The sequence below is a fragment of the Argiope bruennichi genome, chromosome 4 (genome assembly GCF_947563725.1).
Source record: "Argiope bruennichi chromosome 4, qqArgBrue1.1, whole genome shotgun sequence".
NCBI classification, from domain to species: domain Eukaryota; kingdom Metazoa; phylum Arthropoda; class Arachnida; order Araneae; family Araneidae; genus Argiope; species Argiope bruennichi.
In genome coordinates, this window is record NC_079154.1 from 36,035,855 (window position 1) to 36,059,518 (window position 23,664).

Below are 23,664 nucleotides of genomic sequence, written 5' to 3' on the forward strand. Positions count from 1 at the left end.
TAATTCCTAAGTGAATGACTAAGAATCGGAAACCAAGCTACAGTTATCGTATTAGAAGCATTTAACATCTTCGAGGCAAAAAAAAAAGCAAGACAAGTCTATAGCAATATTAAATTCTTACTTATCATCTTTATTGATTCAACCACAAAACGTAATAATCATCAAGAAGTACCATCAAGAATTTATATATTGCATTCGTGAACTTCGAGACGCAAATGACAGACGCTATGATGACGGACAGTCGGTACATCCAATAGAAATATGTATCTTCTCATTCTTGGTCCAATGCAATATACCTGTACTTCGTCAAGCTTTTAGTCTCCCAAAATAATTCCATGCGACTTCTAGCATTTCCTCAGGCTCATCCAAGAGAAAAAGCATAGAATGCAGCCTTATTGGCTTTAAATGTAGCATTGTTATAGTACCTCGTATATATAGTCCGGCATTCAAAATATCGAAAAGCATCGCGGAGAACAATATCTTGCGTTAATAAGACCTAGCCAGCTGCACGCTAAAAGGAGCATGCCAGAACTTGAAGATATATATATATATATATGTGTTCTTTGAATAAATTGTAATAATTTAATGTAAGTACATTGAATTATTTGCAATAATTTAATGTAAGTACATTGAATTATTTGCAATAATTTAATATAAGTACATAATCACGAAATTCACCAAAACATAACAACATGCTATTAATATCATTAGGCATGTTTTAGTACATTTCACGATCTTTCCGAAAAAGGCTAATATTAAATTTACCACTGTCAATTTTTGGTGAAAGAAATGCAATAGTTAAAGTTTAAATAAGAGTGTGTAAACATTCATATACAGTACTTGCATGTATGCGCGATTAGCACTTTTATTTAGGAACTGATAAAAATGAAAAAATTATTATTTACTAGTTGCCTCAGGTGACCAATTGATTCACCAAGAATATTGGTTATGTTTGTTTTGACACAAACCTTTTTTGTAATTTCATGTTCATGATTCCGTGAAACTGTCTGACATTAAATCGTGTTATTACAATTGCCTTATTTAGGGTTCTGTCTATTGTGTATACGAACCCTTATGTTGGAGATAATTCCATAATATCGCCATGCTATTAAAAGCTTAAATATTCGGGTAATTTAACTTCTAAGTTTCGCGACTCTGTAACTTTACTTTTTATTATTTTTCTTGTAATTATACAAATATCAAGTAAAAGCCTTCCTTTTTTAGTTTTCAGCAATGGAAGAAAATCTCTCAATTTGATGAAATAATGAAAATTATTTGAATTTCAGGTCATCAATGTAATATATTATAGAAAATTAGGGAAAAAAATTATAGTTTGGTAACACTCAGGAAAGCATTCCACGTCTGTTAAATATTTATCAATAAAAGAATATTTTTAAAATTTTGAAAGATGCAAGATTTGTTTTGGTGCGATAGTATTTTTGGAAGTTATCGCAAAAAAAAGCCGAAATTCAGCTTGGTTTTTAAATAAAATTTCAAAAAAATGCTTCGAAATTCATATTTTTATCCACCAAGGCATATATTTGTCAAAGTTGATAGCAATAGATCAAATGGTCTGGCCACTAACACACACACATTCATCTTTATTATTAGAATAGATTAACATTAAAATAAAAATTTTATATTAATACAATTATAACGTAAGATAAAATCATACTTTCATCAAGATATATTTCTTTCGTATTTGAACTAATTTCTTCAACCAAGGCATCTACAATGGGAATCATCATAGCTGTCGTGGCAGTGTTCGTCATCCACATAGACATGAGCATCGTTGTAAGCATGAAACCTAAAAGAAGCCTGTAATAGTGATATATTTATATGTAAGGGATAATATGCTCGGTCTTGAATTTGAATGAAGTAAATCTACAGTAAATATTGAGTCTCACCACTTAATCTCTGTTCCAACCAGAAGCAGAATTTTGAGAGCAATTCTTTCGTGCAATTTGCAATTCTCTACAGCAATGGCGGCCACCATTCCACCAATAACTACCATAATGCCTTCCTGTATTCACAAATTTCTAATTATTTCTTTGTTTAGGATCTTTATCATTAATTAAAAAATGCAATAATTTAATGTATTGAATTGTTTCATCACTGGTTAAATTAATTTCAGTTTAACACTTTTAGGGCGATAATTTTCTTCCGACATTTTTGGTGTTAATTGTCTTTTCATTTTTGCCAATTTGAGGGATGTGTCATGGAGTTCTTGAACTCAAAGTTCTTAACTTCTGGACTAAACTGGTGATATGGGTATTAATATGGCATTAAGATTATTTAACAAGGGGTTATGCTTTATGAAGTTGAATGGGGTTATGCTTATGAATTTTATTCATTAGAAAAATTCTATTTTCAATCTCTAATGAAGACAAAAGGCGCCAAGGTAAGCAGTAATTTTAACAAGATAATGTTTGTCAGCTGACTTACTATCTATAATTTGCAACACCTATAATGTGACGCACAGTCGCCAAAAAAAAAATAAAAAAAAATGCCACCCAGCTTTATTTTGTCATTATTCATCTTACATTAATAAAAATGGTATCATTCAAAAGGGTTTAATATACTTTGAAAGGTTTTTGAATTAAAAGTTTTATAAGGGGCTATCTATATATTGAAATGAAAACAAACTTGAGAATTACTAAAGACAACATACATTTTTCTCATTAAATTTCAAAATTACATTTCGAAGATCTTCGCGGATATCAAATTTCATTAATCTAGATCCATTCGTTTCCAAAATTAGAGTTAACAAAACTTTGAACTTCTAATGAAAAAGATAAAATGTTGATTTTTTTCGTATCTTAAAAAATATAGTTATTAATCTAAACTCTTTTTTATTAAGAAAAAATAAGATATTTTTAACATTTGACTCATATTTAACACTCATATTTATTATTAAAAATAATTCTTAGTTTGAAAGACAAATTTCAGAATATAGTTTCAACATTGTTAAATTTAAACATATTTAAATTTGTGCTTAAATCGAAGGGAGGCCATTTTATTGGAGCATACAAAATTTCTACCCATTCATACGAATAAGGAATCCATTACTTTGTTTTCAGTATTGTCTCTAAATCGATGTTTTTAGAGTTTCAATTAAAACGATTAAAAAATTTCAAAATATCGATAGAATTTCATTGGCATTCATTTCTTGAATTAATAATATATGTAAAAATTCCGATGATGTGATAAAAGATGTGAAATAAAAATAAAAGTAATGTTTTCCATACCATAATATTTTATTAATAGTCACTACTTTTAAATGTGAGAGATTGATTCTGTAGCAAGCTAGAATTTTTACTCGTCGGCTGATATAATGATACTTAAATACGATAAGAAATTACTGTAAAGGAAATTTTATTTCCTAATAAGTGTTTTATTGGATCATAACAATTTAATTTTTCAAACAATGTTCAAAATATTCCTTTTTTGTAATTAATTCATAATTAACTCCATATTTTGTAGCAAGAAAAGATATTTTTGTTTTATTATGTTCTCGTTATTTCTCACAAAATTCTCAATTTTATAATCTGCCGTATTTGTAATGTAATGTTAATATAATGTAATGACATTATAATTACAAAACTAATTATAATGATATTAAATATTAATAATTATAATAACATCCTAAATAATAATATTTCCCGTCCTATCCCATAACAAGGGGAAATTTAAAATAAATTACGAATTCCACATTGATATTTAAAAATGCCAAAAGTTAATAATCTAGGCGAACAATCTGATCGCCAAAAGCGACTAATAGAAAACAATTACAAAAATCTCGAAAGAAATTCATTTTTAAGTTATTATTTTATTTTAAGATTTGAATTTTAAAAGAATACAAGAGATTTTAAGAAACTTCTTTCATAAAATATTTGCGGTCATTTTTCATTTGTTCTCAGTAATATGAATAATCGTGATACGTCGAATAATTCTACTTTTATAAACTTTTGAAAGAAGTTTCAAACTGTTAAGAATGAATGCGAAAATCAAGCTTATATCTGTAGTTAATCTTTTCAGTATAATTATACTTTTTTTATAAATACCATGTAGATGTATAATTACAATTTGTAATTCGTTTTTATTCACCTTACTTCTCCATTTAAAATATTTGTTTCATAATTTATTTTAATTCCTTTTGCATTGCTTAATCAAAAAAGTTCTAATATTAATTCTTGGTTATTGACACATATTTCTTCCGATATATTTCTTATACACATCCTAGGGAATAATTATTCTTGTATTTATAAATATATTAATTATTCCTATAATTATATATAATGCTCTCTATAATTTATAAATAATTATTTCTATAAATAATTATGTATAATTAATTCAGTAATTCTAAATGACCATTTCTATAAACAATTATGTATAATTAATTCATTATTTCTATAATTCTAAATAATTATTTCTATAAATAATTATGTATAATTAATTCATTATTTCTATAATTCTAAATAATTATTTCTATAAATAATTATGTATTATAATTTCTATAAATAATTATGTAAAATTATGCATAATTATTTCTATAATTATACATCCTTTCAAATTTCTATTCATATCAGAATCAACAAATATCTGAAGGAATAATAGTTTTAAAAAGTGCAACACTAATTGATTGCGCGAGATCTACGCAATAAACGAATGAACTGTGATTTCCTTTCAACGTCTGTTACATGCATATGTCATATATACGTGTCATCCTATAATTAAATTTTTCGCAATCAAGACATTTTTATTAAATAATAATAAGCAAAGCGTGGAAGAACACAGATTTACATTTATCAGTGAATTATATATAATATATCTGAGTGTGTGTGTAATTTTGCCAGATGCGTGACCGAAAGGAAAACAAATTTTGAATAAAATTCAATTTATTTTATTACGGAAGGCATAATTTGTACACCGGGACGAAAGGTGTAATATAACTGTTTGCCCCAGAACATAAGAGAAAAGGGGCAGAAGTTTTTCACTTCAGCGATTTTACTAAAGGATTCTGATAGGGATTTCTTTGACATATGTAGCTGTTTTAGTAAGGATTTCTTTGACAAAGGAAAGGGTATATTTGAATCTTAGGTATATTTTAAGTTATATCGTAGCTATTAGGAATTTTTATTCCTTTTCTCACAGCGCGAGATTTCTCCACTCAGCAAATTTTTAGAGCGCTTGTTAGCAATAATTAAATTTAAAAAAAGGTGGGTTTTAGTTGAGGAAAAAGAGAAAATTTTTTAAAGTAACATGGGCTAATTTAAGATAAAAATTGGGAAAATAATTAGGATTTAAACTAAATTAAGAAATATTATGAATATATATGAGTGGGTGTTTTATTTTCGACATTATAAGGAATCGCTATCTATAGAATAAGAGAGGTTGTTTTAAAATGGTTTTATTATATATTATTTTTTATTTATTTTTATTACAAATTATTTTTTGATTTATTTTTTACATAGTTAAATGTCTGCTGAGAATGACAAGAAAAACAAAGGAAATTCATGAGTACAATATGACTATTCGTGAAAGTGCCTCAAACATGACACGATAAGATTAAGCACTGATTTTTATAACTCAATAAAAATCTTTTTAGGAAAACATCAATCCTTAAATATCAATCATAACGTGACAATGTTTTCGTATGGCATACTCTATGTGCACTGTGATAAGCTTAATGCGTTATGCAAGACTAAAAAAATAGATAAAATACTGGTATGCCCCATCCCATTTTCGCGGCTGTCCTTATGTGAAACCAGGCTTTGAGTCTGGAGCTCTCCGGTTCCGAAGTCAAGATCTTGTGGTGAAAGCTTATAAGCCAGTTAACAGCTACGCTACCCGAGCAATTGCTTTTGTATCACGGTCATGTTACTGGGCTGGGAACCGTAAGGTCCCAGGTTCTATTCTCGCTCAATTCAATCGGCCACATTGGCGACCCGAACGTGATTTGAACACGCAGTCCATATGAAATGTTACACTGAAATCGAGATGCATTATACAAAAGTTATTTTAGAATTTAAATTTTTCTTTTTGATATCACTTTTGATAGAATTAATACACTTTGATATAATAATGCTAGTATTTTTTTTTTAAATTTAATTGTATTCTTAAATATTCTAACTTTCAAGTTGAAAGCGAATTCAACTGTCACTTATAGGCTGTCTCTGATGGGGAAAAACACTTACAATGTAAATTAAATTTATATCTGTGTTACCTAATTAAGTGTGCTACAATAATTTGAGCAATAAAAGTTTATTCTAATCAAGAACATTGCTTTATTTTCCAATGAATATTTCCACTGCATATGAAATGTTTCCATTTAAGATAAGCCTTTCTTTTTTATTATTATAGAAAGTTGAATGATATAATTGTTATGAAATAATATTTACCTTCATGTAATTCTTGGCAACATCTGTCGAGCTGATTATTCCCAACAATGGGAAAAGAGCCACAGGAAGTATTGAAACTGCATACATATGAGCTGGCTCTAATAACCAGTAACTAACAACAATTATCACTACATATGCACATTGAGATTCCTGAAAAGGAGTTAAATTTCATATATATTTATTAAACATTCTTGACAAAATTATGAAGAGATACAAGGATTCAATTCTCGTTCTGATACCAAATTAATTTATGTAATAAATATTTTAATAGATCTTTTTATTGAATATCATTAATAGATCTAACCATACGTTTGGCGCAGTATGGTCAGAATTGGCTCTTGCGCCATTAAAACCCACAAATCCAAATCATTAATAGATCATTAATTCATTTACATTAATCTTATAATACAAAATTTCTGTCATCACTATATTGATAACTTCTCTTATGTTACATTAATTTGAAACTGAAAACTCACATTTTAATTCCCAAATATTTATTTTGTTATAGTAATAAATGTATCCTCTCATTTTTTCCCTCATACAATACTTATAAGAGAATTCAATCCCGCTCTGATACCAAATTAATTTATGTAATAAATATTTTAAAAACCCTTTTTATTGATTATCATTAATAGATCATTATTTCATTTACATAATCTTATAACACAAAGTTTCATCACTATATTAATGGCTTCTTCCTTTGTTACATTCATTTACAAATGGAATGGCCCATTTTATTCGCCAAATTTTTATTCTTTTATAGTAATAAATCTTTCTTATAATTATTTCCCCCTTATGCAATACTTATACGTTTATTCAATCCCGTTCTGAAACCAAATTAATTTATGCAACAACTATTTTAATACATATTTTTATTAAATATCATTAACAGGTCATTATTACATTTACTTTAATATTATAACACAAATTTCTGTCATCTATTTATTAATGGCTTCTCCACTTTTGTTACATTAATTTAGAACTCAAAAGTCACGTTTTAATCCCCAAATATTTATTCTGTTACTGTAATAAACATATTTTGTCATTTTTTTTTCTTATACACTTCTTATACGAGGATTCAATCCCCTTCTGATCCCAAATTAATTTATGTAATAACCCTTTTTTTACATTAATTTTGTAACACAAAATTTCTGTCATCACTACATGGATGGCTTCTTCACTTCACATTAATTTACGACTGAAAAATCACATTTTAATCTCCAAATATAAAGTATATTCGGTTGCAGTAATAAATGTAGCTTGTTAAATATTTGATAGAACTCATAATTAAAACATTTTTATTGAATATCATTAATGGATCTTTATTTCATTTACATTAATTTTGTAACGCAAAATTTCTGTCATCACTACATGGATGGCTTCCCCACTTATGCCACTTTCATTTACGACTGAAAAGTCACATTTTAATCCCAAATATAAAGTTTATTCGGTTATCTTAATAAATTCACCTTGTCATTTTTATAGAACCCATAACTAAAGTCTATTACACTTACTTTGTGCGAAGACAGTGCCAATGGAAGCAACACAAATGGCAAAAGCAAACACACAATGTAAAAGAAATTTTTCCACTTCATTTTCGTTTAGATATGCTCTGCAAAATGATTTTAAGAAATAAAGATAGATTCAACTGAAAACGAAGAGAGATAAACTGATGAATAAAAGGAAATAAATCTTGCAATATAATTCTATCCGTCAATTAAACATGAAAAAAATAGTGGCTTCAGTGACTGTGAACTGGTAACTGAAGAAAGTACAATTACTTCCAATCAGAATTATTTATAACTTGAGAAAATGCTTGTTAGAGGAGAATTTCTGGCGTTCTTTTAATAACTTCTGGAGTATTTATCTCTAATAAAACTAAGCTGTAATTAAATTTTGGAGACTTGGCTAGAATTCTTTCGTAAAAAAATAATTGTGACATAACATGCTTCTAGATTTCTGAACTGACTAATTCATGCGAAAAACATTTTTTATTAAGTTCCCGAATATTCCACCATAGTTGAAGTCTTTTTTTCCCTTGCCATTCGAAGTTTTTTATAGCTTCTTTTCTAATTAGGTTATAAAAAAATATCAAAAGGAAACTTTTAACACGAATACCATTTAATACCAATATACAATATGAATACCAATAGATTTAAAACCGTGGTTAAATTTTTAAGAATCTGAATAGAATTATATAGCTAGAAAAAATTTTGACAAGGCATTCGTCAAAGTTTCTAAACTGATTGAAGCACGAGAAAATAATTTTTTTAAAAATTAATTTCAGATATACTTCGATGGAGTTGAAGGTCATCTTTTTCTGTCATTTGTAGCTCTTTTCGATCACTCATGCAATTAATGTTTAAAATATCTTCCGGAAATATATCTCCACACATGCATCTCCAAGAATAAAACATATTATCGTTATAATTCTGGTTACCATTAATAATTTCCTGCAATTATTAATGTTACATTATTTATATTTATACTTACGTTGCAGATTTTATCTATTTATAGTATAATAGTGTATATTATATGATAATATAAAGAGTATCCCAAAATAAAAGGAAGATTTGAATTGGCCACCATTCATGTAGTAAATTGTTGGTAACCCTATTAAACATTTGAAAGCTGATAGTTAAGGGTTAGTGAAAATGGAGAATTACAAATAGAACAACGTGTTAACACAAGATTTGAATTAAATAAAAAACACATTTTCTTTAAAATGTTATATTTTTATTGAATCGTAAAGTACACAGGATACGTTATGTATAGAATAACACATAGGGCAAATGGCCTCCAAGGTTTTGATGGCACATGTGCACTTTTTTGTCGAAATTTTCCATGGCCACTTTTCATAAATGCGGCTGAATTTCGTCGATGCAGCATTGAATTCCTCATTCAATGCATGCGTGCTTGTGAAGATCTTTGACTTGAAACAATCACATAAAAATAAATCAGATGGTGTTAAATCACACGATCTAGAGGGCCAGTTCTCAAATTTTCGAACCGTGGCCGCCATACTTTCATTATTTTTGAAATATTGTTCAAGAATGAAAATACAATGTTCTATCGTGTAACGCTCCATTTTTACTAAGCCTAAACTATCAGCTGTCAATTGGTTTTTTTTAATAGGGATGCCAACACTTACTGCATGAATAGTGGCAATTTCAAATTTCGTGTTAATTTTCTGACACTCTTTATAAAAGCATATAATAATAAATAATCATAGTATGATCATGTTGTTCTTTTTTCACAGTGTATATGGTAAAATGTATCACAAATGCCATTGAAATACACAGTGCAATGATGTAAAAATCTTTTTTCTCCTGAAAGAAACTACATGGACTCTATAATTACCATCGTCTTTTAATGTGTTTCACATAAAATACAAATATATTATATTAAAACATAATTGAATATATTATAATAAAGCAGATGAACGCTGATTTCCGAATTTGAGGAATTTTTTTAAGTCTTAAATATGACGTAAAGCAACCGGAATATTTTTCCGTACACTTTTTTTGCATATTCTTCAATAAAAGACTTCACGAAAAACTCTGGACCTTGGGGAAGAATGTGAACCCTTTGATTGGCATTGGGCAACAATAGACCTTTGGTTAAATATTTTATCTTCTTTTTACTGAATCTGTAGTGCGAATATATATTTTAAACGACTTTTTACCTCGATTGATACCAAAATTTGACACAAAACTACAATTATAACAACGCAATAAAATACCGAATTTCATCGAATTGAAATTCATTGTCTTTTATGAATTATTGCGCTTACAAGCATACGAAATAACAAACCGATGACAGTCAACTGTTTGAAGGCTTTGGATCAAAATTTGATATCTATATTTTCGAGGCTAAACATGCATACCAATTTTTTTTTATCTGTCTCTTTATGTTTTATAGTTATCGAGTTCGCTTGTATTCAAACAGCCATACAGATAGCCTTTTTGCCACTGAAATTTCTTTCAAACTTTGATAGAAAGCTACAAATTTGCTGATAATTCCACATACCAAATTTCAGCTCTCTAGCTCATCACGTTTTTGAATTACAATCTTCACAGGTAGACAGACATAATGCTTAAAATGTGTTTTTCGTATCCAGGGAGATCTGAAACGTAGAGATTAATCAAAGTCTCGATTTCAAATTGTTTGTCGCTTACAATACTGTACTTCGTATATGAGAAACGAAAAATATCCTGCTTTATATATTTGGATACATTTTGTAAGATAAGGAGGATAATTGGTACAAATTATGAAAATTATGTAGATTTTATTTAAATAAGAGTGCATCCATTAGCCATTCAAATCGAAAGTTCCAGTGATTTTTTTTTTAATGAAGAATGAAAAATAGCCTACTTTATATATTTGGATACATTTTGTAAGATAAGGAGGATAATTGGTACAAATTATGAAAATTATGTCGATTTTATTTAAATAAGAGTGCATCCATTAGCCATTCAAATCGAAAGGTCCAGTGATTTTTTTCATGAAGAATGTTTCTTCATTATTTTTCCTTATAAATAACATAATTTCATTCCATGGCAAATTATTTAATAAATATTCGAAACATGATACCTTAACTTTGTTGCATAAGCGTCATTCTTCAATTTTGGTAAAAAAAAAAATTCGATAAAAGATATTTAGAATACAAATGTAGGATGCATCAAAATAGAATTGAAGTTAAAAGCAAGAAAGAATGTCACAATGTACTAAATAAAATGAAATTGACAAAAATATTCGAATATGCTTAGAATGCAATTCATTTTCTTAGTATAACAATTCATAAATTTTATCAAATAAATATGGTTTATTTTATTGTTTTCATATATTTTGTATATATTTTGAACTATATAGTTCATAAATATTACATCTAGAATTTTTTTTTATAAAATTGCAAGCTAAATATAACATAACTGCTGTTCTTGATTGACATAAACAAGATACACAAAGAAAAAAATGAAATATTAATTTTTTTTATATAAGTTAACAGGATTACATTATAACATATTTACCAAGAATTACAGAAATTTCAGTCCGCAAATATATCCAAATAAAGTATTTTCCTTGCTGTAAAAAATCTGTTAAGGTATTTTCAAGAGTCCAAAAAATGTATCAGATCTTAAAACTGAATGAATTCAATTCATAAAATCGAAGTATTATTTTGAATTTGTGTCGCATTAAAAATCACATTTTCAATACTAGTAAGGTTGCTGTTAATGGTCCAGCTTGGAAACTTGTTCAGATCAAACAACGGTACACCAATGGTATGGAGAGTAGCTAGTTGAATGCAGCAACACAGTATGTTCATGGCAATACCCGGCTTTAGCTGTAAAAAAATGTATAAATCTAAGATTGAAATTAAAAGAATGGGATAAATATTCACCTTATTTTCTTAATTAATAAAATTCATGATAATGGCAAATTAATCATCGGGTTTATGTTTGCTTGTAAACTGTAAAAATAATTTGATGTGTAGATTTTGTAAATTTAAAAAATACTATTTCAAGCGGGACTGGGAATGCGCCTTATTGCCCCCCCCCTTATTGCTTCGGATATTGATATCTATTCGAAGAGTTATGCTTGCTATAAAACCATTTCAGTTGGGCCGGTTGTCTTGTGGTCACTGAAAAAAATAATCATTGGATTCTATATTCGCAAAGTATTGCATCCATGAAAATTAACAATACTTCATAAGAATTGGAAGCATATTATCATGTCAGAACATAATGTTGTTTTGGTTTGTGGGTTTTTAAGCTCGAAATAGCGTAGGCAATGAATAATGAAGCTCAAAATCGCGTAGGCAATGAATATTGAAGCTCAAAATCACATAGGCAATGAATATTGAAGCTCAAAATCGCGTAGGCAATGAATATTGAAGCTCGAAATCGCATAGGCAATGAATATTGAAGTTCAAAATCGCATAGGCAATGAATATTGAAGCTCGAAATCACGTAGGTAATGAATAATGGATCTCAAAATCGCGTAGGCAATTAATAAAGCATAAATGGCAATTTTATCATCATCTTTTAATCGCATATATATTTTTAACTGCTTTTCCCAGTATTGCATTATTATTATGTATGCTTTTTTGACAGCAGATGCGTTTTTAAAAGGTTGACGTAGAACTATCACATCATAGTTGTTATTTCAGTTCAAAATCGGTCGAGCTCAAAAATTTTGTTTGCCAGCTAGAAAAATTGAAAATGAAACTTAAAAAAAAAATCATCTCTCTCTCTCTCATATTATATTATATATATATATATATATATATATATATACACTCAAGAGCCAAAACATTATGACCACCCCTACATTTTGCAATGAACTCGCCTGGATGACGTGCAAGGCACGTGATCAGGTGGAAGTGGTATTTAACTGATGCTGGAGAGTCTGAAGAATCATTCTTTCACTTACTTCTGTGTGTGATGGGAAAGGCTACGGATCTAAGCGACTTTGATAGAGGGAAGATTGTAATGGCTCGAAGGCTCGGAACAAGTATTTCCTGAAACTGCAAGACTCGTGGGTTGTGCGCGATCTACAGTTGTTAGTACTTATGCAAAGTGGGTAAATGACGGTGAAAGCAACAGCAGACGACATGGTGGTGGACGTCCACACGCTATCAAAGAAAAAAGTCGTCGGAGACTGTCTCGCATGGTGAAGCAAAACCGGAGCCAGACAGTGGCTCAGCTGACAGCCCAATACAATGCAGGGCCAAGTAGAATAGTATCGGAGCACACTGTTCAGCGGATACTGTTGGGTATGGGGCTTCGCAGCAAACGTCCCACTCGTGTGCCTTTGCTGACCAAGCGTCATCGCCAACTGCGCCTGCGCTGGGTCCGGGAACATCGCGACTGGTCCATGGATAAGTGGGAGAGAGTTGCCTGGTCAGATGAATCACGGTTTGTCATGCATCACGCCGACGGCCGGGTCAGGATACGCCGTCTTCCAGGCGAACAGTTGCTCCCTCAATGTACAGTAGATCATACACAGGCCTTTGGTGGTGGTATTATGCTTTGGGGGACGTTCTCTTGGACGTCTCTGGGACCCGTGGTTGTGGTAGAGCATACCATGAATGCTACAGGGTATCTGAACATCATTGCGAACCAGTTGCACCCTTACATGGCCTCTGTTTTTCCAACTGTAAATGGAATGTTCCAACAGGACAACGCCCCGTGTCACAAAGCTAAAATTATGTTGGAGTGGTTCCAGGAACATGATGCTGCATTCCAGTTAATGTCCTGGCCGCCTAACTCACTGGGTCGTAATCCGATAGAACACCTTTGGGATGACATGGGACGCCAGCTCAGAGTTCAAAGACCACCAATTCGCAATATCTCGGATTTGCGTGACCGTTGCTTAAACATTTGGTACAATCTGTCTCCGGCCATCTACCAAGGACTTGTGGCATCCATGCCAAGGCGAGTTGAAGCTGTGTTGCGCGCCAAAGTTGGGGAAACTCGTTATTTACAGGTGGTCATAATGTTTTGGCTCTTGAGTGTATATATATGAGAGAGAGAGAGAGAGTGGGACGGAGAGGGATAGAGAAGTCTCGTGATTATTTCAAGCCGGTTTAAACTGGTTAATGACTTAAACTAAGACAAATAATGACTTAAAAATAATAATATTCTCACATGATAAGTTGAAATTTGAGATCGTAGATTTCATTTTAATTTTTTTAAATTTCTTTTCAAATAGATGCACACTTTTGTACTTTTACATACTTGTATAAGAAGTATACAAAGTAAACCAACGGCAAGGGTCTGCTTGAAACTTTCTCCTATACTGTTTAGCAAATGATTTGTGTATTGTTAACCATATTCTACTGACGAACAACACTTACGAAACAGCTTGTTAGAACGCGATTTTTTGAAGAATAATCGTTGGGGGTCAGCTAAACAGTTAAAATAAAGCACCAAAACTGAATTTGTATTATAGTCGCCTTTATCCAAACTGATTAAAACCAAGATTTGACACAAACGATAATTGCAATCATAAAACCATGTACTGAATTTTATATAATTAAATAATTTTGTTTTTGAAATATCGTGCTTACATGTTTGTGAAAGTACCGACCGATAGACGATTAACCACTTAGCGAATATGGTTCTAAATTTGATATATATCCACTCTTTCTATACCTAAATCTGTGTAGAAAATTTCATCCACCCAGCTTCTTTTGTTATAAAGCAATCGTGCTAACTCATATTCAGACAGTCGGAAAGACATTTCTTCTAAATGGATTTCATTTAGTATTTGATACAAATCTGGAGTAGATACTATTTATCATCCATCCAACTCAAAGCGTTTTTGAGTTATTTTATTCACAGATAGACAGACAGACATAATTCCAAATATGTATTTTTCAAGTTCAAGGAAGTCTGAAGTCAATTAACCTCGTCAAAATCTCCAGTTGGAATTTTTTCGGTAATTGACACACTTTTTAATGACTTATTTTTAAAGTTATACATGTCTGTCTTTTTGTGAACACGATAACTCAAAACGTATTGAACTAGGTGGATGAAATTTTGAATGTAATCATAACACGTAATATGTAAATTTCTATCTAACTTTGAGCGAGATAGGTCACAGGGAAATCTTATCCATCTGTGTGGTTGCATAGGAAGACGAAACTCAAAACACAAAGAGCTATGCGAGTCTAATTTACAGATTTATTATTAGAATAAGAGATGTGTGTTAAATTTTGAACCAAATCTATCAATGGAGGGATTTAATGGCTTGTATATTTGCATATATATAATAAGTCTTTTTGCTTTCGATTTATTTGGTCGAAGGGAAAAGATCCAATGCACACCCAAAACATTGCAAACAATCTAAGTATTTAATTAGTATAAAATTATTTAATTAAGCCAGTTTAATTAATTTAAAATCCAACTTTCATACAGCACGAGGATTGTTTCCTGATGAACCTTTCTACTTTGACCAGATGATGAGGGCAACATCCGATGTTGCTGGTCGTCCTCAGCGTCATATTTAAGACTCACCAGACCCACATACATGATGCATTTTCTGTGGAATCGGGTCCCGACATAACCACTGTTAGAGCAAAATCTTTGTGACATTCAACGAAACATACCATTTTGTTCCTTCAGTGTTAACTGAAGCTTTGTTACTACTTTGATGCTACTTTAACTGTTACTTTGGCATTGTATATTGATCGATTGGGGCTCTAGATCTGCAACAGAGGGATCATAGCTTCTTCCATAATTTAACAGAAATCGTTCCTTATTGCAAAGGCATAGGAGAATGTCAGGGGGGGGGGAGGAGAACATACGCGCTGCTACAAAGTTAAATTAAAATAAGTTTTGCAGGAATTTTCTGGTTTCTATTTAATGTTTATTTTCTTTTACTAATTTTCTTATTTTTCATAGAACTGATTAGCAAGGACAATGAATGTGCTTCATATAAAACAGCAAAAAATGTGAAATAACTCTCACTTACCATGTCCAATGTCTTCATGTTACCCTCTTCAAAAACTATGGCATTTGGAATAGTGGCAACAGGTAACATAAAAGCGTATGAAGACACAACAGTTGCTGGCAACATTAGATACAAAGGATTTATACCGATACTTAGAGCCTGTGAAAAAAACATATTATAAAATATTTTCTGCTTCAAAATTTTTTCAAAAAAATTCGGAACTCTAATACGAAACATCATAGCATGATAATGTTTTAAATTTGGTACGCCAAGCTTAATTGCATCAAACATTACATCACTAATAATACATGTATATTGCACAATATTGTATGATGTTAAACAATATTTACAATATTCCAGAATATTGTTGAATATTGCATAGTATTGTACAACAGACTGTGATAGCAGAGAATCTGTACAAAACGGTTATTGTATCACTCAAGTCGCAAAAAAATGCCAGAGAAACTATATTATCATATTTGTCACGTTAAATTTAATAATGTATAAATATTTTTTTTAACTTGCTTTAGAAACTTTACTTTTAATTATAGTAAAGATATTGTACACGCAGAAATGTTTATTAAATGTCGTCACAACGCGTTTGTTTTTATAAAAGCAGAAATTAAAGTAAATAAAAGAATTGTATTAAAATATACTTTAAAAAGATTTCGAAGTTACAGGAAAAAATGCATTAAAATAAAATGGGTATCATTGGAAAAGACATTTTTTAAAAAAAATTTAAAGTAACTTGTATGCAGCTCTATCCTCCTAAATTATCGAGGATAAGCATTATAATATTGATTCATTTTTAGTTGAAAATCTTATTAAATTTTTGAAAAGCCCCTTTTTAGAGCACCCTGGAAATACCGTGCCAAATTTCGTAACTCAGAGCTTAAAGGTCTATAAATGTTTTGAACGATTTTTTTCACCATTGAAAACACATGACACGTCATGCAATTTAAATATAATATGGCAACTAGTCACATCATTAGATTAGACTAGCGAGAATGATCTGCCTAAAACCTTTTTGCATACTTTCTAAAAAAGATATTATTCCCTGTCCTCCCGCATAAAATTATGGACGTTGGGTAAATCTACGAACAGCATGGCCGGACAATAGTTATGAAATATTGATCTTTGACTTGAATTTGGTATTTTTATTGAATCTCCATAAGATATTTTGAGATTTCATGGCGATTAATCCCTCACATTTCAAATCAGATGCGCGAAAAACGAATTTATGTTTTAGACGCTCAGTTTCAAACCAATTCAAACGAAAATTTGACACAGGACTAGAACTGTAGTCATAAAACCATTTCCAAATTTCATTTAAGTCATTTCGTTTTAGAATTATTAAGTAAAATGTATGTACTAAATTACAGATAGCTAACCCTTTGACAGATTTCATACAAAAATTTATCAGAATATATATTTTATCTTAAGTAAAGTATCTTTAAGTATCTTGTAAACATATTTTATCTATTGAACTCCTTAAATTTTTTAGTTATCGTGTTCAGTCGTACAGTTGGACAGACAGACTGCCTCTGAATGAATTTCATTTTGTATTTGATAGAAATTACGATTTTGATATGAAGGCCGTATACCACATTTTATTCATCTAAATCAAAATGTTTATGGTACACACAGACAGTCGTACAGATAGAGTGGCAGGTATACATTATTCCAAAAGTGTGTTTTTCTAAATCAAGGAAGTTTGAAGCGTGGACATTCGTCAAAATCTCGAACTTACAATATTTTTTCTAATAATAAATAATGTTTACAATATAATCTTTATTTTGAATATGTAATAAAGAAAGATCTCTCTACTGCATGTAAAAATAAAGACAGAGCCAACACTTTTTGTGATGTTACTAACCTCTTTTACACACTAACTTTCATTGGTGGTCACATAATGAGGAATTATAAAAAAAAATTAAGGAAAATTTTAAATTAATCATATGGTCAACTGGTTAATTTAGGACAGGAATGAATATACAAGGAAAGGAAAACACAGAAATTCTTATGCAAAAAAAAAAGTCCCTCACTGAAACCCCCTATAGAAAATTGCAATAGACAATAACTCAAGATACCCATGGTGTGACGATTGTGCTTTGTTAACATCAAGTCTCACATTAAACAATCAAGTAAAGAAGAGCACCTCAGATTCACTACATTCTTTTAGATATACATTTATCTTTTTAAAAGAGTTTCTATATACGAAATCTATTTGTCAAATTATTAATCTAATTTTTATCAATTTTTTTGTCTTTTAAAAAATTATTATTATTTATTATTTATTATTTAATATACATTTTTAGTATTATGGCGGCCTGTATCTATGGCAAAGCTAACTCAAAAATGCTTTGTGCCAGACGGATGAAATTTGATATATGATATTTCCATCAAATTTGTAGATTTCCATCAAATTTGAGCAAAATCCATTCAGACTGTCTATTTAGTTGTCTTAATATAAGTTAACACAATAACTGCATAAGAAAGAAAGCCAGGTAAATAAAATTTGCTATACAGATTTAGGCAGGTTTCTACAGAATATTATCTTCAATGCTATGCAAAGTATCCGTGGCCTTATCCAAGGTTCCAAACGCTTATTCGGTGTGAGGCTAAAAGGTGAGGACTCTTATTAGAGAATGTGGCAGAAAATTTTAGGAAGTCCAGTTCAGTTGATTTCTTAAACAGACTATATTCAAACATCAGATTGTGCTATTAAATCAGCGTTATTTTAATAGCTTAAAAGCTCGTTGTTTATTTAAACTATCTAAACGAAAGCGCCATGATGCCATCATGCTACTAAAAACATTGACCTCCCGACTGCTCTATTTCAAAATTCACATTTCTTTCGTGGTAACGTCATTGATTTCACCTGTAAATGCGATAAATAGGAAAAACAGTATTTCCTTAATTTACAACTATGGAAAAAATGACGCTGTAGAATATTTGACGAAACAATGCAAATGGCTTGCATTCCATTATAGCAATCAAATCTATTGTTTAAAATGTTGCAAAAAAATCTTTAAAATTATTAAAATTCAGAAATAAGCATAGCAGTTAAATTGATATAATCAAAAATACAATTTTTTTTAACTATAAGAAGATGTAAAAACCAAATTTCGGCTATAATATTTTCGGGTCTTATTGTAAAAAAAAACCTACTGAAATGTGTTATAATTTTTAATTAATTAAAATTGTAATCTAATTTTCAAATAATCGATCTGAGGTGCACATTTCCGTCATCTAAAGTATTCATGTGATAAATTTGGTATCTCTTAGTTTAGTTATATTAACGTCTCGTTTTAAAGCAACACTAGGGCTATTTTGGGACGGTCCTCATAATTTTGAACCGCTGTCAGATGATAAGGACGACACCTGAGCTGGCACCCCACTCTCCATACCACGCCGCACTAGCGGGAGGACGTTTGACCCGGACGGTTTTAGCGTGTACCAGACCCTCTTACATGACGGTTCTTCGGAGGAATCGGGTCACGAACCTGGGACCTCCGGTTCTGAGGCCGAGACCTTACCACCAGGCCTCAGAACCGGAGTCCAGCTCTAGACCAAAATAACAGGCCTGTAGAGTGCCCACAACACACAACCTTGTAGGATACACACTTTGTAAAGATGCTTGTATTTTCAGTAAAAGCATTTTCTTTAAAATAAAATTTTTATGCCATATTCATCATATCGTTCGGTTACAGGAGGTCATGTTAGAAGAGGAAAGATGACATGTGTAGTTCTGTATTTACATATAATTTACATTTCACCTTATTTGAAATATTTTAAGTCAACATGAAGAATGGAAATGCATGTTCCAGTGCCTTACAATCATCTCACCATCTGACTCAAAATTGGCAGCAAAATCACAGTTGTGGTTAAATTCGAAAAAATTTCTGTAGCCGCTGCTGTGCTGAAGCAGGTGATGGTAACAATTAATCCAGGAGGTAAAGCTTTCAATGCTGATAACATTGAACCAATGGAATGCGAAAGTCCAGATACCTATAAATTGAAAGCATGTATTTTTTTTAATTTGAAACCACAGATATAAATAAATTTTATTTCTATATTTTTTTTCAATTTTAGCTAACAAAAAAATGAGATAAATAAAGCAGAAAAATAAACAAATATTTACAGGCTTGATAAAAAGTTCTATTTTAGAATTTTTTTTGTGTTTTTATTTCATATCAGCTCGCCTCTTGTTCATAAGCATGTTCGTGATTCTTTCATTAAAATATTTTTAAACATCCAATTGTGACAGACTTTAAAGACGTGCTATTTTAATAATTAACACTTGTTTTGATTATTCTGTACCTGATCATTCCTAATGGAGTCTAGACCCATGACATAATAGTACCCGTAAAAACATAACTGTCTAGGTGGTCTATTTTCTATTGACACGATGACATTCGTGATACAATGATTTTCTTATTTCTTGTGCAAACTGAACAGATAAACAATTTCACTTTCTTAGTTATCAATAGTGGTAAAAGATTACAGGATTAAATATTAGTTGAAAAAAATTAAAAGATTCGACTTTTATTGCAACAATAATATATGTATTGTAAAAAAAAGTATACAAGCAATTTTTTTAATTCTAAAAATCCAGAAAATTTTTTTGGCTATTACACTGGTATTATTAAAAAAATAGTTTTAAATTATTTAAGTGCTACAAAGAAATCAGTTTTATTCAATAATATTTTCAAGGGTTATCGAAGAAAATTCAAATATCTTGAGTAATTTTAATCAATAAAAACTCTAGTTAAATTGTTTTAAATAATTGCCTGAGATTTATATTATCGACCTACAAAGTATTGTGTACCAAATTTAATAAATTTAGGACAAAAATGCATTACAATGTTCTGTAGAGAACCAGAATACACTTTCTTCTTTATTATTAGAAAATAATTGCTTTTATTAATAATGGAATTACAACTTTACTAAAACTTTGCTAAGTTGCCTTTCAGATGCCGGCTCATCAACTTAAAAATTTGCAATGACAATATTTATTAGATGTTTAATAATCCCTATCTGTATTTTAGCATCATTAAATGAATAACTGTAAAACTGGTTTAAAAGCTTAACCCAAACTATGATAAGATTAATCTCTTCCTCTGAATAATGATTTATTTTTAATGAATTCGCCATTCGTCTTCAGCGACCGGCTGTTCAACTTCCATATCATTAGCACTAATTAAGTCACATCAATCAATTTTGAAAAGTTATATCTTACCATAAATGAAAGTTTTGCTTTAAATTATGTTCATATATTCAATACCATAGAGTATTCTGGTAGACTAACTAGCTCGCAAAGTAGAAAAATAAATTTCCATACAAAAAGGGCGATAATGGGCCTTTTGTTGAGGTTAGAGACTAACTGAAAATTTTATTTTGCGATTTCTTAACGAAATGGAGAGGAAGACGCCAAATGATGAAGTATATCGTCGTAATGAGCTTTCAAATGAAATAGAGATTGGCTAAATCGGTCTAATGGTTGAGACTGGGAGATTATCTCATTCCCCCCCCCCCATAGAGAATATTCAATGAAGATTTCTCTCAAAAAATAAAGTTCGTAGGCCATTGAAGGCCATTTATTAAATATCTAGATATCGTAAGTTTTAAATTAAATAAAATATGGGTAAATATGGGTTGTTGGGATTACAGCATTTTATCGAGGTTTCTTCCCATAGAAAATATATAGAAAAGTTGATTATTTTAAAGTTTCTCTTGAAAATGAGAGCTGATAGAAATAGACTTCTACTGATGATATATCTAGATGTCATGAGTTTTCAAATGAAATAATAATTGGCAAAATCGTTATTCCGGCTGTGGCTGGAGGACTATGTCGTGATATTTTACCATAATGTAGAGTGAAGCAATGTTTTTGATGTATTTCTCTAAAATGGAGTATAGCTACAAGTGAACATTAATAACATATCTAGGGTTCATGAACAGTCACATGAAATAAAAAGTGGCGAAAACGGATCAATGGTCAGCCTGGAGAACTAGTTCTTTGGTTTCGTCACTTATTTTAAATATATAAATAGCAAAAGAAGTGGGAAAAATTAAGTAAGTTATACTAAACAGGGAGTTAAATTCGTCATTTAAAACAATATAAATTGAAATTATCAAAAAAAAATTAAGGAACAGGTTTAAATAGAATTCAAAAGAAATTCAATTCAATGAATAATTTATCTTAAATGGTTGGGACAGATATATCATGCTTCTCAACAAAGGATTATTCAAAATCTTTGCTTCTGTTTATACTGTAAAAAATCATGGATCAGAAATTAACAAAAACAAATGAAATAATGGAGTAGGGAATAAAAAATTAATAACCGATGCAATTCTAACAATTTACCTGAGCACCCTGGGCCAAAGAAGCTCCACTTCCTACAAGAAAAATAACTGCCCAGGGAAACTTTGCTTGAGCTGTTTTCCATTCCAGAATGCGCGGACTGTCCAAATCCCGAAAATTTGATGGCAGGAAGAACATCAAAAAAAGAATAGCAATAGCTGTAGTTGAATCGCCAACTTTTCTAAAAAGGAAGGGCACAATATATGATCACTTAATGAACGAAGACATTTCTAATGAAATAAAGTATTTGTTTACTGGTGTTTTTATTCTGAAATGAATTTTTAGCAAATCAATAACAAATACATCAGTTTTATGCATTTTAGATATCAGACAGAAAGTTAACATTAAGTACCAAAACGAGAACTCAGGAACGTAGTTTCAATTAATAAATCATACGGATAGATAAATTATTACAAGAATGTTTTTAAAAAAATTATATTGGACATCTGTAATTCATCAAAAATATCTAAAATGTTCTTACAACTTGAAACCTAGAGCAGTGTACCACCCTGGTATGAATTTCGGGTCTCGAAATATCCATAAGGCGATTAGTAGAGAAAACAGTACGATCACAGATATCTCATGTGACCTGAAAATGTAAGAATATTTTGATAATAAACAGGAGTTTAAATAACAAAGAAATAAACAGATTTTAAAGACAAAATAATGAATTTGGACCCTTTCTGATATTTCATTAACCCTTTAAATAATTCAGAAACAGAGAAGGATCAATGAAAGCTAAGTCGAGGGAAGTAGGGACATAGATCCGAATGTCTTAAGCCATGAATTTACGAAAAAAATTAAATTATATGCTAATATTTCTTAATTGATTAAAGAATACTATCTATATCGAATCAAAACTATGCTGGTTTGGCAAAGTTCTGACTATTTTGTTTGAATTAAGTGGAATACTTACCTCTGGTAGTATGGTTTGTAATTACGGACGTTACAAGATTGCATTAACCCATAAACTTTAATCCTTTCATTTAAACTTTAATCTTGTTTCCAAATTGGAATTTGGGAACAACAGACAACGAATATTAACATTTGCTAATTCCAATTAATTTCTAAACTAATGCCCCCCTTTCTCCAGGATCAGTGCCCACTATCCATTTCAGTAGCAGTATCGGCACATATCTTTGCTACTCAGGTCAACTTCTTCAACTCTTCAAACCCGATAGTCTCTATCGAGATGCCGAACTCTTCCCACAACTTTAACGACAAGCTATTTTGTTCGGATATGGTTAACCGTATGCCAGGAATTAAAGGCCGAAAAAGATCGCCAAAGATCACACGATATATTCAATAAAAATGCTATATTTATGCCAAAAGTTAATATTTCGTATCTATTGTACGTCAGTGCGATGGAATGTATTCCCTACCTTACCCAAGATCCACAATTTTTGCAAGAGGTGGAGAATATACCTTCATTACAAAGCA

General features: G+C 30.4%; 2 protein-coding genes across 5 annotated transcripts in view; both read right to left on the minus strand.

The window, feature by feature from the left end:
• Positions 1–11,530, minus strand: part of LOC129965804 (Na(+)/citrate cotransporter-like) — a 30,467-nt gene extending 18,937 nt beyond the window's left edge. Inside the window, exons 1-5 of the mRNA XM_056080004.1 lie at positions 11,432–11,530; positions 7,916–8,013; positions 6,402–6,551; positions 1,908–2,023; positions 1,676–1,818 (exon numbers count right to left, since the gene is read on the minus strand). Coding sequence (XP_055935979.1) covers positions 1,676–1,818; positions 1,908–2,023; positions 6,402–6,551; positions 7,916–7,996 — 490 coding nt within the window. The 5' untranslated portion in view covers positions 7,997–8,013; positions 11,432–11,530. The remainder of the gene's footprint in view (positions 1–1,675; positions 1,819–1,907; positions 2,024–6,401; positions 6,552–7,915; positions 8,014–11,431) is intronic.
• The window catches only part of LOC129965803 (Na(+)/citrate cotransporter-like), a 54,968-nt gene continuing 42,614 nt past the window's right edge, over positions 11,311–23,664 (minus strand). For 2 of the 4 annotated variants that reach the window (XM_056080000.1, XM_056079999.1), the window contains 5 exons: positions 22,706–22,813; positions 22,228–22,405; positions 19,707–19,868; positions 15,879–16,016; positions 11,312–11,745 (listed from right to left, as the gene is read on the minus strand). In XM_056080000.1, coding sequence (XP_055935975.1) covers positions 11,560–11,745; positions 15,879–16,016; positions 19,707–19,868; positions 22,228–22,405; positions 22,706–22,813 — 772 coding nt within the window. In that variant the 3' untranslated portion in view covers positions 11,312–11,559. Of the gene's footprint in view, positions 11,746–15,878; positions 16,017–19,695; positions 19,869–22,227; positions 22,406–22,705; positions 22,814–23,664 lie in introns of those variants that run through there. The other 2 variants (XM_056080002.1, XM_056080001.1) reach the window with 2 other exon arrangements.